General features: G+C 39.6%; 2 protein-coding genes across 6 annotated transcripts in view; one reads left to right on the forward strand and one right to left on the reverse strand.

Annotated features, from left to right (window-relative positions):
- Window positions 1–13635, reverse strand: part of fgf6b (fibroblast growth factor 6b) — a 17812-nt gene extending 4177 nt beyond the window's left edge. Inside the window, exons 1-2 of one of the 2 annotated variants that reach the window (XM_032505562.1) lie at window positions 13555–13635; window positions 93–196 (exon numbers count right to left, since the gene is read on the reverse strand). In XM_032505562.1, coding sequence (XP_032361453.1) covers window positions 93–196; window positions 13555–13579 — 129 coding nt within the window. In that variant the 5' untranslated portion in view covers window positions 13580–13635. Of the gene's footprint in view, window positions 1–92; window positions 197–704; window positions 1508–13554 lie in introns of those variants that run through there. The other variant, XM_032505561.1, reaches the window with a different exon arrangement.
- Window positions 13636–15475: 1840 nt separating this feature from the next.
- The window catches only part of rad51ap1 (RAD51 associated protein 1), a 3829-nt gene continuing 2756 nt past the window's right edge, over window positions 15476–16548 (forward strand). For 2 of the 4 annotated variants that reach the window (XM_032505544.1, XM_032505547.1), the window contains exons 1-2: window positions 15478–15855; window positions 15973–16019. In XM_032505544.1, coding sequence (XP_032361435.1) covers window positions 15839–15855; window positions 15973–16019 — 64 coding nt within the window. In that variant the 5' untranslated portion in view covers window positions 15478–15838. Of the gene's footprint in view, window positions 15856–15972; window positions 16020–16548 lie in introns of all 4 variants that reach the window. The other 2 variants (XM_032505546.1, XM_032505545.1) reach the window with 2 other exon arrangements.

Below are 16548 nucleotides of genomic sequence, written 5' to 3' on the forward strand. Positions count from 1 at the left end.
AATAACACAACAGTGCTCATAAACCCTCGGATGCAGCAGCTACATGAACTCAACACTGAGCAGGATGTGTGTGGAGTGGCGCACAGACGTACCGTTGCGTATAACCTCCCCCTGCTGTTCATTGCGACAAACAGCCCACTCCTCACCCCGAACATGCTGATCACTCCTCGGTCCACGGTGGAGATCTCTATTAGACCTAGACGAAACAGAATGTTAGGAAAAGCAAAGACACTTGCACACTGCGACTGGGGACAAAGTCGAGTAACTGGCATATGCAGCAGTGATGGGTGTAACCTTGCAGGTGCACTGCGACTGGACGATGCTTCCTGTGCTCAATTAGCCCTTAGGAGTTTTCACCTATTTGCTTTGTGAAGACATGATCCCCTGTGCGTGTAGTTTACAGCGTGTTGAGTGGGGTCTGTGTGCGTGTCATGCTGCAGCGGGACGCAGGGTAAAAATAAGTTAGCCTCTAAACTGGGTCCAAGCATTCATGTGATGTTTTTGGCTTGGGAGGATATTTCGCAGTGCACGGACGTGGGGCTCAGGACACTGTTTTTGCATTCGGAAACTTTCAACTATGCCGACACCTCTTATTAAATATCATGCAAGACAAGTGACCCTCTCTAACTTTTACACAACGTGCGCATAGGGTTACAGTACACTCTTTTTTTTTCGGGTCCAGTGCATTGCCGGATGCAACTCACTGTATGGGTTCTCATTGTGTGCACCGCTTATCCTGCCATCCGGGAGCACCTGCAGGTGAAACCCAATGCCCACGTTGCAGTACAGTCGCCGCACTCTTTTGATGCCCTGCAAATAGTCACTCTCCCAATTCAGCTCCGATTTTCCCCCATTTATACCCAGATAGGAGCGGGAGAAGAGGGTCTCCCACTTCTTTTCCAATAAAGTCGCATTAGTCCTGCTCGGAATCGGATAAGATGAAACGATCCCCCAGAGCGAAGTCCACAGTATAAGAACTGCTGGCAGCGTCCAGTGCGTCCTGGCCCCGCTGGACATACTGTAGAGGCACCTTTGCGCAACGGCCATCCAGTTTACCTTTGGGGCACGTGGTCAAAGTTACCTGCCCTAAAAATGCAACTCTTCTGATTGTTTGTCCTTTGGCATGGTGGTGGTGAAGGCTTAATATGGGATCAAGGCAGATCAGGGCCCCATAGCCCGAGATCTGAGCAGGAGAGGGAAAGAGCACGTTGGAGCTTGAATTGGTGCCGGTGGCGATGATCATCTTTCGCCGCTCCGGGCCTCTGTACAGGCAACGCTGGTCGTGGAGGGGACACCACTCACCGCAAAACCAGCTCACCTTGGCTCCGACTCTCACATTTTAAAATGACATCACTATGACTTCACAGCTGCACCCCCCATCAAAAGTAGGAGGTGGGAGGAGGAGAGAGTTACAAGACCCCAGCAGCAGCAGCAGTTCTAATAAGAATGATGGGGGTGCTGCACCTTCACATCAGCGTCAAACAAGCCAGAGAGAACAAGAAGAAGGGTTTCCTGTGGTGCTTTTTAAAATAAAGCCCAGTGTGGCCGTGTTCCAACTCTTGCACACATCAAAACTCCAGTAAGTCCCTCCATCATTACGTCTCACAACCAAATTCATTAGATGACCCAATAGAGGAAAACCCTGAATAAACACTTCCATACAAAGCAGGACCAGTTATCAAAAGGTTTGTATGTCTGTGAGTATGAACGTGATGTAAATCAAATGCTATGGCTTCCACAATTTGAAATTAAATTGAGCAATACAAATACAATTAGCTAAAATCACAATATCATAAAAATAGCATTAAAACAAAGTTCAAGAATGATATATAGGTAACTATGTATAAAGACTGTAGTCAAGCGGAGCTAATGAGGTGAAAAACAGCAAATGAAAACACAAAGGGCTGCGGGTAACTTAGATATACTTATTTTCTTACTTTTACTTTTCCATTAATTCATTTATTCTATAAGGTCAGAAAATAGTAAAAAACAAAACAACAACAATCTTTTAAGGCCAAGGAGGAGTCTTACACTCCATTGTTTTATTAAAGTCTAATAGTATTTTATCTGAAATGTCATTTTCATATCACAAAATGTATACAATGTATAACAATATATACTATAAATCTCATCTCAAAAGGAATTCAGTGTTCCAAGTCATTATTTCTTTTAAATTTTAGGTTTAAAGTTTATTTAATTTTTTAGTTGAGTTTATTTTGAACATAAATAAAAACGTACATCTCAGAACAATCTTCCAAAATTAATGTGCTTCAAATAAGAAATTCCCATGTTCCAAGCTATGCTTTTATTTTGAAGGTAATCCAACCTATTTTCTCAGTCTTCCTGTGGCTAATTGTGGCTGACCTGACGAGCTCTTCCTCACATGGGAGACATGCAGGAGGGGTGTGAGTGTTTTGTGTGTGTGTGTGTGTGTGTGTGTGTGTGTGTGTGTGTGTGTGTGTGTGTGTGTGTGTGTGTGTGTGTGTCTTTCATTGGCGTTGAGCAATCATGGGATGGACGGATGGATACTGTGTCCAGAACCCAAATCGGGACGGTGGTCATATGTCCTGGCAGCCTGCTGCCTTATTTAGAAGGAAGGTGTAAAAACAGTCACAGGAGAGCAAATGGCAATCCTGTCTGACACTTCCTTAGCTGTTTGTTCAGGAAGTTTACACAACCAGATATTTTGGCTGGTCAGATTGCGCATTATTATTGTTACAGTAACATACCCTGCAACTAACAGAATATCTAAATGTGGATTAAACGCTTGGCATTGCTTTGAGTTCAGGTCCAGAAATAAAGTGGTGAAGGAAATGTGGAAAAAGTTGGTGATCTTAATAATGCAAAAACCTATATTTAACTTAAGAAACATCACTATTTTCTGTCAAAAATGTGAATAAAATATTGAGCAAATAAAAATAAGTCTAGTGCACTCGGTTCCCCCTCCTTAACATCCCTGTTTGCATCCTATCCTGCAGGGTGCTGGGAAGAGATGAAGGCTCGGGGGATTTCCCAACGCGTCACAGAGCACCAGGCTCTGGGGCCCCGAGGTGCTCTCGGCTGCCAGGGAGCCTCAAGCCCACCTTAGCAACCAGTTAGGCCTTGTTACTGACAAACAGCCGTGGCAAGACAACCCATAATGGAAAAAACAAACACAACATTACATATAATGTGGAGATATATGCAGATTGCAACAGAAATGTGTTTAGGCGTGTCATTAAATTACACTTTAAGTCCCAGGTACATGTTTTGGTATACTTAAAGATACACTGTATGTTGTCAACATTACTGCATGTAAAAGTATATTTCTATAGTTATATAAAGAATATACACCTATGTATGAAGTTAAAGAGAAAAACAGGACCTTTTAGTCCCAACGGAGCAGATAGACTGGGCCACACTGGACCAGCAAATTAATGATTTGCGGTGTAAGCACATGACTATGCAATCCAAGGCAACCAACAGCCTGAATAGACAAAACTACTTGGTTATTGACAGAGTGTAACTTTAATCAATGAAGAGTGGGCACCGTTAATGAGACGGTGCTGAGCTCTTGAGATTAATTCCGCTAACCCTGTTATACTGGCTGAGGCTGCTTTCTGGTAATAACACCTATTAAAACACCTGAAGCAAGATACCACTTATCCTTAAATATGAATTTACATATTACATACATCAAGTATGCTAATGTGATATGTCTATTGTGATACGGTGGGATAAGAAGTAATCAACTACTGTCCACCTGAAAATCACAAAGCCCTTGTGTTTGTCCACAAAGAAGACTACGGCTAAAACTGAACATGATTTTCATGGTTAATTAATTTGGCATTTATTTCCTTTATTTATCGTTTGGCCTATAAAATGTCAGAAAATATTCAAAGCTCTATATGTTTTGTTTAGTTCGACCAGCAGTCCCAAACCCAAAGATATCCAATTTCCTATAATTAAAGATAAAAGAAAGAATCCCTTTCTCAAAGAAGATTAGAAGCTGAAACTATCATATGTATGGTATTTTCCCTAAAAAATAGCTTAAAGGGGTACAGCGATTTAGCACTGCACTTCCATAAAGTTGGGGAACTCACAATGGACCGATTACAGAAGAATGGTCACAAAACAAGAAAATTGAAACAGTAGAGGTCGATATATCCTAATTTTAAACGCCTTGTATGGGTCAAGCACAGAAGATAATATACAGCAATACAAGTAAACTTTAAAACTACTAAGCAATTATCCAAAAAGTTGCAGATCCGTTTTTTCTGGTGATCAACTAATCGATCGAGCAACTCATGATTTAAGGTTTATTCTGGAGAAAGACTATGTTGAACTAAGAAAACTGAACAACCTCATAAACTGAGTCCTAGTGGGGCAACAGGAGGACAGTAGGAGCCAGATGGAAACTTGCCCACATAACACACCAAATTGATTTGACTAGAATTGACTAGAAACTAGAGACTCAAGCAAGAGAAAAGTGTCGGCAGTTTACTATTGTCTGGTCAGCTGTCTTTGTTGCAATCATAGGATCTATTTAGTGCACACACACACATCAATCAGAAAATGGACTAGAGGGAATAGCCATCCAAACAGCTTTTGTGCATATTACCAAAGTGTAAGTAACTGGATACAGTAGGATGCAAAGCTTTCCTAATTACAGTTTTATAACGTGGGGTTTAAAAGACGAGATTGAAACAACAGCTGGGGATTTCCCTGGAATGACACTAGAATCACTGGCATAGACGAGCAATAATACTCAGTCCAACTGTTTATGTTTGGACAGACGACACAACCAAGGCACAGACATTCACATAAAGACTACAATTATAAAATCACAGCAGTAGTAAGAAAATGTATACGATTCTTTGCTCGAGTAAGAAAACTTTACATTTATAGAGCAGCTAGCAGTAATTTCGTGATCGATCATAAACAATTGGATTTCATTGGTTCCAATGGAGCAGTGGCTTATAAAATTGTAAAGGTGCCACCCTGAAAGGAGCTCAGGGGTTCAGATATTTGCTGAACAAGCTAATGTATAATTCAACAGCCAAAAACTGCACTGCTCTTATTCTATGCTGCTTTGTAAAGTCATGACACAGTGGAGAGAAACAGCAAATCCACTGGGAACCTGATACTAACTGGCATGCCTAGTTATTAGAACATATGCAGAAGCTGGAGTACATTAGGAGATCTGTTCTGCTTCTTTCATTATTATTGTGTCAAGGTTTGAGCTGCACAGAGGAGACAAAAACCAGCCAGTCAGAAGGGAGTGTTGCCAGTAAAAATATCTTTTCAAGGGTACAGCTTGTGCACCTTGCAGAGAAAGATGTGTCTGCTGCTAAATTGAGCGTAGAGTGACTAAGGGGAAAAGAAGCAAGGCAGAGGTGACTTTTATAAATCCCAACCAATGACACCGCCATTTTTACTATTATGTCAGTCAGGTAAACTGTACCTTCTTAAAGAAAAAAGACCCATCTGTCATCAGACTGTTTGGATGACAATCAGCAAGGTATTCAGCCAAACATCCAAGGTAGTTGGAGTAAGGAAACGCAGTACCTACTTCTAAATGTGTAGAGCAGCAGCAACCAAAGAAACAAAACCAACAATTACACGCTGGACTCCAACTTGGTCAACAATCGTAACATTTAGGTCACTAAAGTCATGTAACACCAAGACTTGGAACAACAATAAGTAAATTAACATAAAACCCATAAAAAGAATTATTGGTCGGCCAACACAAACATCGGTATCGGCGTATATGTTGTCCGATTCGCGTCGATGTGAAAACAGAACAAATAATGCAAAAAACGATGCTTGGGGTGATTTAGACATCTGTGTTGTTATGTGCAGTAGCGCTTTATTTAAATGGTCAGCAACTGATTGTCACTGCAGATACAGTTTTTTTTCTTCTTTTTAGCGATATACAATATATTTTTATTTTCAAAAGAAAGAACTTTGGGTCGTACCAATAGTTCATTTCTAGAATTGGTTGACAATATAATACATTGCATGTATAATGTATAATAATGTTTCAAACATTCTTTATTAAAGTTATATAAAAGAAAGCAGCCTTCTGAGTTCCTTTGCGTAGTCATGTCGGTGCAACATTTTCATTCCAGCTAAATGTTTTCCCATCTAAAACCATTATGTGTCTCAAAATCCCATATGGGTAGGTTTCTAAATTAATCTAGTAGTCAAACGACAAAATCTGTCAATCTGCAACTAATTATTCTCATCATTTTTCAAAGAAAAATTAAGTTTAAAAAAAATCGTTTTGCACTGTTGGCAGTTTCCGCCATTTTCTAGACCAAACTATTGGTCGGTTAATTGAGAAAATATGTCGAAAATGAAAGGATAGTGGAAATAGTTGATAGTTGCTTGCAGCCCTAGTTCCCAGAAACAAAAACCTGTGGTCAAACAACAAACTTAAAGTGAAAAGGATTTTGTTCCTGTAGAAAAGCCAAACTTTATAAACAACAGACCTTTTTTGTATCTTTTTAACATTATTTTGTCAGCAAAAGACGATCTGACGGAGATCTCTTTGGTTATGGAAAGAAATATAGTCAATTGTCTAATGAAATAGTTTTAGGGAGCATTAATGTATATTATGGCTGTATTGGTAAATTTCATTAAAAATTCAAAACAGAAAATAACTACTCTTATGTTTGACAACGCAACGGCTATGGAAAAAAAGCTAGAACTCACGCTAGGACTCGCAGCGGGGAAAGAGTAAAAGTCATAGATAGCCATGCACTTTGAATAATGGTAAATGCCTCACACTGTGGCCATTGATCTCCATTTAAGCTAAGTAATCACATTGGATCCCAAGAGAGCTGAAAGATGCGAAAACGTCCGTTTAAAGATATGACCAAACGGTTTTGTTTGCCTTACATGGTAAGCTGCGTTGCCCTGACGGGTGCAAGCTCAGCAGGGTTGTCGATTCACAAAAGCTTTAGTCCAAAAAAAGTCGGAGTACGTTTTATTGTGCAGATTTTGCAGATGCCCTTGATTCAGGCTCCACAAAGACCTGCCAACAAACCCATTATATCAAACACATTTCTGTGGACAAGTAGAGCAAAAACAGATTCCATATTTATCAATGAAATATCTTCCTGAGAGCATTGACGTAATTTTCTTTTTTCTTTTCATTACCAAATATGAGATATGGGAACATTGAGGCTGAAGTTTGGTCGGTGCCACATCTTTGCCATAACCAAGTTATGAAGACCACGAGGAAAGCTGTTTACGTGGCCACCATGCTGAGGAGACAGTTTGGTTTATGGCTGTAGGAAGAGATAGAGATCAGAGGAGGTGTCAGCTGCTGAGTCGGCAGCCGATTCCCCCTGGCTCCTCTTCCCTCTCTCCCAGGAACCCAACACCAAGCCAGGCCTCCAGGACCGAGCAGGAGAATGTGAGGAATTCTCTCAACACATTTGCTCACTGCTTTGCACGTTCTCACCCCTATGGGATGTAAAGAGTGCCGCCAGCTCTGAGGATGCGACCACCTTGCTCCACAGTGAGGGTGGGCGAGAGGCGGCAATGAGCGGAGGATCAAGGTAATTTGGCTGATGGGTAGGGGAGAGCGTCACACTGCTGAGAAAGTGAGTCATCCTGGACAGAGCTGCTGTCATTCGGCCAGCACAACAAAGATTGGATCATTTATTTTTGTTGCGGCCCCTGCTGGAGGAAATCCAAACCCACAAGGAGTTGATCAAGGGTTTTGCTTGAACCTTACAAAGAAGTGACTAAGGGATTCATAATTTGTAGCATAGGTTTGGACTAATAAATCTTTCCATAATCAAATAATTTGTTGATTGTTTAAATCAACTGATCATCTAATCACTAAAATATCAGATAATAGTGAAAAATGCAGGAACCCAAGGACATGTCTTCAAACCATATGTCCAAAATTTCTATTTTGCCCTATTGCAGACCTTATTTAGTTACACAAAGTTTTGTAACTAGTTTAACCTTTGTAACACTCACAGGCCCCAAAAGCAGGTTGCTAACAGGTGTGGTAAAACTCTCCTTACTGGGTCAAAAGGCAAGTAGGCAGCAGTCAAAAGATGAGCTAATTCCACGTCAGACATTTTGAGCTGTCGTAGTAGGAAAAGCACAGGTGTAAATAATAAAATGAATGATGGCTGAATTCCATTTAGCTGTTTTAGTTTCACGGTCCTGGCACACTGAAGCAACAATGAACCAAAGACAACGATGATGAGCCGAGCGGGAAACTCAGTAGTGATAGCTGGTGGGCAGGTGTGGAATGACAGGGGGAAGGGGAGGATGGAGCACCTGTTGCCGTGACAACCTTTGTGAAAAGCAGGTGAAAAAGTTGGTTGTAATGTTGCATGTTTTCTATTTAGGAACATTTGTATTTCTCTTGTAAATGTTTATATTCACTATGCCATTTTTATGGTATTGTTGCTTTTGACTGATCAATGGACTGTAAACATGGAAACAAGATCAGACACCACCCTGGTTAGGGCAAGATGGCCGAAACAAATTGGTTAATAAAGCATGGAGGGGTTCTGCAACATGTTTTAATTTTGGATGATCGGTTGTACAAAATTTTCTTGTCACACTTTAGAAAAATGCTCCTGCTGCACCTCAACCTTCTCACATGCGGACATCGCCCTCTGGTGTCAAACAGATGTTATGACACCCAGTGCCTGTCAGTGATGATAAGTCACTGCATTGCAGCACTGAGACGCTGGCATGTGGTTAGACTGGGACCAATGTCGCTTTTCTTTTGAGAAGTATATTTTTTGGAATAGAAATTCTCAAAGCTTGAGTCAATGAGCTTAGCTTCCTCTGAAACAATATTCTGTCCAGATGTTCAGCTAAACATAGTAAACTGTGTTATCCCCTGCATTGCAGCTACTGTGTCTCAGTGGAATATCAAAAGAAAATAACCTTAGGGCATAATTTGATTACTCATAGACCACTGAGCCAGAGCAATAGATTACAATGAGTGTCTTCGTTATTTTCTTTGCCTTACTGGCTGATCACTTCCTGATTTTACAGTGAAAAGGTTGAAACTATGTTTTACTGATAGAGAGGTTACATGTTCATTGTGCAGTATGATTAATTTTGAAGGAACTAGGGATTGCAAAAGTTAAGTGCACTGAGAGCATGCTGCTGTCAAAAGTGTATGGACACTATTTGTTATTATCAAATATGGCTGTGCGTATGGTGCCTTGTAGACTTTGTGGGAAATGCAAAACAGAGAATCGGATACAGCTGATCTATCAACAAATGATGTAACAGTAAGCGCAGTGCATCCCAGGCATGGCGAGTCACTGAGGTCCCATGTGCTTGTGTCCTTTTGCCTGTGACCTCCCTGTTAAAAGGTCATCCTAATGAGACTGCTCCCCGTGTGCCCTTCAAGTTCCACACTGGAGTGCAGGAAACAATGCTACGTTACAAATGCTATTTTGAATGGTGTCACGCTGTAAAACTGGCAGTGTTAAATTATTGCCGGCCCCTTTGATGCTGTTTATATCCCTGCCGTCTTGTCAACACATACACCGGTAATCATACTGCAGATTCCTGATCCAGGACCTCATATTGCCAATAACGCTGCCCAAAAACACAAGCAGCAATGTCCTTATTCTTGTGCAGTAAATGACTTACTGTTTTGCTCAAGCCCAGCAGATCCCTAAAGGTTAGGAAACTAACTAACAATGTAAAGATCAACAAGCCACTGGCAGATATGTTCAAATTTTATTAATTCAATAAATTATTATTTTTTGTCTTAAATCCACCAGCCATTTGCAGCATCTTGAGCCCTTTTGGTAAGACAAGTAGGAAAACTCAGCCTAGAGTAATTGTATTCTACCCCAAAACAATTTTTTTTTTAATTTTCAAATAACTATACAAAAAAACGCAACTTTTTTTGCAACTTTCTCTGTCTCCCACAATTTCATTGCAAAAAACATTGCAACTTAGATTTCAATTGCTTTACAAAAGCTCCCGCAACATTAGGCATTTTGGGCTGCAATATTCTCAAAAAAAGTCTGAAATCCTGGAGGGACTGGCATTTAATTATTTCTTAATATGTGTTCATCTTTAAATTTATGATATGCAAATATGCAAAACATTTCAATTTAAAAAGTCCACGACATGAATGTTTAATTTTGGCTTGGGGCCCTCCACCCTGATTCTTTTTTGGCCCTTGAAGGGGAAGCATTTGAGCACCCCTGACCTACAGCCTGTATTGCGATTTGCAGAAATCCACCTCTCACTGTTCAGATGCACCAATCAGGGCCAGGGTAGGTGTCTAATTGCGTGTCAATCACTGCTCAGGCACACACACTATTTGTCCCACGTGGCAGGAGGGGCTTAGTAGACCGTTTGGGCTTTAGCAGAAAGGGGGGGGGGGGGGGGGGGGGACTGAGAAGTTGAAGATAAAAATTCTTTGGCTAAAACCTGGATCTTCACAATCCTACATACAGCACCTTTAATTTATCAAACTTCACACAGCTCCCTTTGCAGCCACAAAAAGCTTTATACAACCCTTTTGTGTGGACTTGTATGTGTAAATTTGTGGGGTCATCTGTAAACAAAAATCTGTACATAAAAGTGCTTGTACATAAAATGTGCTTGCATGCCTGTGTTGTGGGTAGATGTAGCCAGTAGTCGAGCAAGTGAAAAACACTCATGGACGCCTCACATCAGCCAAAACAATCCTTCAATGTAATAAACCTCAAATGAATGGATATGATGTTATATTGTCATAGTATTTTAATTCTCACGACCAACAACTCTATAGTCATACAACCATCTTGATGGTGTGAGTGCTCTCAAATCGCTGACATGGGAACCTTTCCCCATCTCCACCCACCAGCCCGACACAAACGCAGCATTAGGCCATGACCTGTGATGAGGGGTCACAAGCGGAAAAGGTTAAGACCCACTGCTCTAGCATACTCTAAATACCTTATAAACGTAACAGACCAAAAGTCCCTATGAATGTAAGTAACGTTAAACAATCACAATAACTGTGCAATAGTCAGACATATAACTTAAATCCATTTTTACATCACAGTGTAGGTTTTACCGTGTCTTCCATAAAAGCACTTATCAACATTGTGGTTGTCACAAGCCCACACTAAAATCTCTCCGTGATTGTTCCTCTCCAGTTCCTCATATCCCTTGCAATTAGCTTTGTGGCTGCCGCGTGTGTACTCCAAAAACAAAAAGCCAGCAAAAGCATGCACTTAAGAAGACAACGTCTTAAAAAAAACTAACTCCGGAAGCCACTGATTGACAGATGTGTATGCCCACTCTGGTTCGCTGGCTAAAGCCGTGGCTGCTGCGGCTGTGCTGCGGCCACTGGTCTATGACTGAAGACATCGGATGCAAGGGCTTTTCTAGGTTAAAATAACAACACCACACTGACACTGCAACACAGCCGGATATACGAAAAAACTTCAGAAGACATATTTAGTTTGAGGATTGTAAATAACCGCAGAATGCAAATTAATTTTGTCACTCACAGAGCATTTTGTTTCCATGATGAGCGGAAAACACTTCCAGCTTGCAGCATACGTAAATAAGAAGAGTATATGAGTAAAGAAAATTCCACAAATCACCTCTTTTGCAGTACTTTTTATTACATTATCTTGCATCTTGTTCATGCCAAACATGGCAACCTTTTAACTGAAATATCTCACTACTAAACAACCAGTCTATTTTTTTCTTTGCTCGGCATAGAATGTAAATAACAACACTTGCTGTCTCCACCTGCGGAACAACCATACAAGGACAACGGCGCAGTACTGAGAGAGCCCCACACAAACTACCACTCTGAGATGCTATACAGTACATAATGATGGCATTCACATCAGTGGTTGAGGGGGAAAACTGCCTCCTGACCACTTCCAACTAACAATCTCAAATTCAGACCGCTGATGACCCCACAACTCTCAACTAGGCCAGTAAATCTAGCTGGATGTCTAATTCCAAAATAGTCTGGTAATAGTGCCTGCTGGTGCCACGGATACAAGCCACAGTTATAAGTCTGTAAGCTATCTTAAAACATTTGTATAAATTTCATATTTTGCCTGATGATGGTCTTGTACCAAAATGTTGCTATTACATCAGCTATTACATTTACCTTTGCAAGTTAGACAGTGCATATTTTGATCCAACCAAACTAACTAAATATGTGACAAATTACCCTATTTACCTGTGCAACTAGCAACAACTTCATATTTTATATATCGACTGTGTGACATAACCAAAAATGAATAAATCATACATGTACTTTAACTAATCCAAAATGTCCTTCATTTCTTACTAGCTACCTGGATATGAAAAAGATACACTCTGGTAATTTAGGATTAAAAAAAAGAGACAATTTAAGTGAAATAAAAGAGCTCAAGTAAGCGCTCTGTAGAAAAGGACGTTTTGTAAGGAAAGATTTAAAGAGGACATTACAAACATTTCAGTTCCAAAAGAAATGAAAGTAGCTCAATGTTTTCTTCCTTTTGCTCATTTTTGGCTAAGTGAATAACTTGTGTACCACGGAGTACAAATATATATGAACTAAATGTACAGCACAATACACACTTTACTTGTTTTGAACATTTAACATCACATACCTAAATATTTTTTTAACTCAGGACCATTTTCAGTAGGCATCTTTTACCAGAGTCTTAAACAAGGAGGGTAGGTCTACTTTTAGTTAAGTGAAACCTACACTGTGGTCTTCACGTGCCTTTGTTTGGGAACATACATTAAATGTGGAGGCGGTCCAAGTTTACTCCAGCAACATAAACCAAAATCATTTCCTGTACTAAGTTAAAAGAGATGTATACATGGAGAAGTGCCAGATAAATGAATTTGTCATCTCCTAATTACCTTAAGCAAAGAGATAATGATTTCTGCTCTACCAGGTGAGCTACCTAGGCGCCCATATATAGAGGTGTACTCCTTGATGCGGCGGCCGCAGGTTTGAGACCTGTGACCCTTTGCTGTATGTCATTCCTCCTCTTTCCCCTTTCATGTCTTCAGCTGTCCTAAATAAATAAAGGCATAAGTTTCCAAAAAATAATTTTCAGTAAACAAAAAAAGGGACAATTTCTCAGGTGGTTAGGACAACAATCTCGTCAGGAGCACAACGTAAACATCTATGTGCGTGAATGGAAACGTGATGTTGTTGTGTTCGCAGTGTTTGCATGACTGCATCTGATATTTTAGTCATAGCTGTAGGCAGCACTGGAGGAGTTTAGGAATGTGTGACCACAGGAACCTTTGGCCCCATGGCTGCATGTCCTCCTCCCTTGTCTGGGTCCGAAGACACGGACCATCACACCCTTGAAAGTCTCAGTCCAGGTCCACTGTGTGACAAACCGCAGCCGACAGCCACCCACTCACAAACTGGAAAATGACAACCTTTAGGGACTGCTGGTGCTCTCTTTAACATGCAGTAAAAAATGAGCGCTTTCCCTTTTACTGCCCTTCAGAGGGAGCCGGGATTGCTTCCGCCCTGAGAGTGGGCGACTGAGTCGCTGTAGACATGTCATGTTCATGGCAATAGCAGGTCCGTGTATGTACCTCTGATTCTAAGGCCCTCAAGCATCAGACTCCCACTGCCATCTGCTGGACTGCTGGTTGAACTCTCTCATGGGTATAAACGGAGACCAAAAATGAAATTTGTTGACTTTGTGAGGACAGAAATGTCCTCACAAAGTCAACACTTATTTTTTTCATTATTTTATCAGTTTGTTCCATTTAAATATACATCATCTTACGATGGGTAAAATGTGATATTCAATCCAATGATCAAATCTGTATAAGAGCCACAGCAAGTATCCATATAAAAAACAAAAACACATTTAACTTTAATATCAATATTGATATCATAGTTTGGAGTTTGTTTGAAATCTGTAAAAACTGCATGGAAAGAGGTATTTACATGCATATAACATAAATGTATTTTGAAAGAGGGCAGCTGATATCCCGTAGAAGTAGCATACATATTAACATACTATATGACACCTCGCTACACTGTTTAGTTTGAATAATAAATATCATGTATTTCCTTTTTTAAATCTCTAAATATATTTTTAAGTAAATTATGTTTAATTTTTTTCTCAATCTGAGCCCCCACACACCTACATGTTTACTAATGCAAACTTAGGTTTGGCAGCCTGGTGCTGCAGGTGTGGGATGAGTAACTACTTTAGACTCTCTTTGGCATGCTCTGTCTCAAAAAGTCCCTTCTTTTAACTGGCGAGAGGAAATATTTACTCAAAAGCACAAAGACAAGTTCTATGCACTTTTATTTCTCTTACCTGTCTTTCTTACCACATTTCATTATGTAAAGCACCGTGAGCTGCCTCTGTGTATGAAATGTGCTAAATAAATAAACTTGCCTTGAGTTATACAGATGGAAAAATAAACTTGTTGTTTGCGCTCTCTGCTGGACAAACTGTGTAAAACAGTTTCTAAATGACAACATTAAAGTAATCCAGCATTTTTTGACAGAAATGTCTTCTTACTTATCAGCTAACATATCTGGCTGTATATTTGAATATATATGAGTAAGTTAATACTGTGCTGTCAGGCTCTGATGTAAAGTAAGTTGCAATCATATCACCAAACTATAGTAAGTATGCAGATGATAATAATAATAATAATAATAGTTTATTTAGATTGCACTTATCAAAATCAGCCATTACAAAGAGCTTCACAAAGGGCAGGCATAAGGAAATATAATAATTAAAGTGAAAACAGGGAAAACATTAAAAGCTATAATATATGAATATATAATATTGGATTTGCAGATAATTAATGTAATTGTTACTTGCAGCCCCTTCATATTTCACAAGGTGATTCACATTTGATCTTTTTCTTAAAAATGGTTTTATTTGGGTTTGTGCTGTAGCAATTAAAGTAATTGTAGATGTTTATATTTTACTGAAGTTGTTTGAGGGCAAATTAAAAAAAAATTGTTTGCTAGCTTAATTTACGTTATCTGCAATCTGGTGTTTTAATTTATCAGTACAATATTAGCTACTAATGTTATTGGTGTCAACCTACGCTATTAACGTTAACGTTACCTGTATGGGATCACTAAACAGTTCTACATTTGAGCCGAAAGCTGTTGACACGGCCATAACACAGCAACATTCATTATATTATTATTAACACACACTAACTATTTCGACTCCATATACTTACATAATTTACTTTCTTCAAATCTAATGTCCAAAAACACTAAGTTAACAAACGGAATGAGCACTTCCACCGTTAGCCCAGTCCATCCAGCTAGCAATAAATAACTGCAATGTATTTAACAGAAGCAGATTCAACACGTTCTTATATAAAATGAGTGCCACTTGAGTAATTAGCCACTCTGAACACCAAGTCATCTAACACTTACCAATTTTTGCTTCTGTCTGAATTTTCTTTAGAAGAGCCATGAAGATGATATGCCAGTTTATCCTAGTAAACGAATCTGCCGGTATTCGTCAAATTGGTCAACAGAACGTCACTTCTCCTTGGTTCAGGCGGGCTGTTTGAAAGCATAACGCTGGACAGTTGAAAGCAGAAGAGGAGCGCTTAAGTTGGCTTTTGAGTGACAAAACTAACATTAATAATTAATATATATTGCATAGTTAACATGTTTGCTGCTTAGATAGGACACCTTTCACCCGGGGAATGATTGGACGCATGTTAGTATTGAACTATTAAAGCTAGCTAGGTTAGCTTCTCCAGGTAACAAACTACGTTGGCTTGTGTTTGTTCTGTGTTTACGTAGCAAACAGCTAGCCAGCTAACCTAGCTAGTTAGTGGTTAATGTTAGCTAAATAAAAACCTCTTGATTTTACAAGCAATGGACCGACCATCAAGGTTTGTAAATTAGCTACCTTTTTAAACCCTAATTCGTTGACATTTTCTTTGCCTTATTTTGATTAACTTAACTAATGTCTTTTGAATGCTAACACGTTGTTTACTGTTGACACACAGGAAGACAACAGTTGTGAGTTACTCTGAAGCAAAGGACTTTGACGATGGTAAGAAGTTATGGGCTCTTGTTCACATATAACGTTACAGCTGTGTATTTTACAAGTATTGTAGACAAAGCTTACATAATTTGCCTGAGTCTAGGTATAATTGGTTTAAGCAATGTTGACTAGAAACCCAATCAAACAATTTACCTTAGTCTGTAATATTAGCTGTACTAGGTGCAGGCAGCGTATTGTTGCATCCTTGTGGGTACACTCAATGCAAACCCTTAACGTTAGGGGCAGGAGTAGTTTAAGTAATTTTTTCAAATGGTGCCAGTTACAGCTCATTTTGCAGATTTGAGATTAGATTAGATGCCCATAAATGTGAAGGGGTACACATAGACAGTAGGGGTGGGCGAAATGGCCCTAAAATAATATCACAATATTTCAGGATAATGATTTTGATGATATGACAAATAATTATGTATAAAATATAAATCTAACAAAGTGCATATCTAAAAAGTTGCCAAATGAATAGGAAATTAGATTAGATTAGATTATACTTTATTTATCCCACGACGGGGAAATGTTGTTG

The sequence above is a fragment of the Etheostoma spectabile genome, chromosome 23 (genome assembly GCF_008692095.1).
Source record: "Etheostoma spectabile isolate EspeVRDwgs_2016 chromosome 23, UIUC_Espe_1.0, whole genome shotgun sequence".
Lineage (NCBI taxonomy): Eukaryota > Metazoa > Chordata > Actinopteri > Perciformes > Percidae > Etheostoma > Etheostoma spectabile.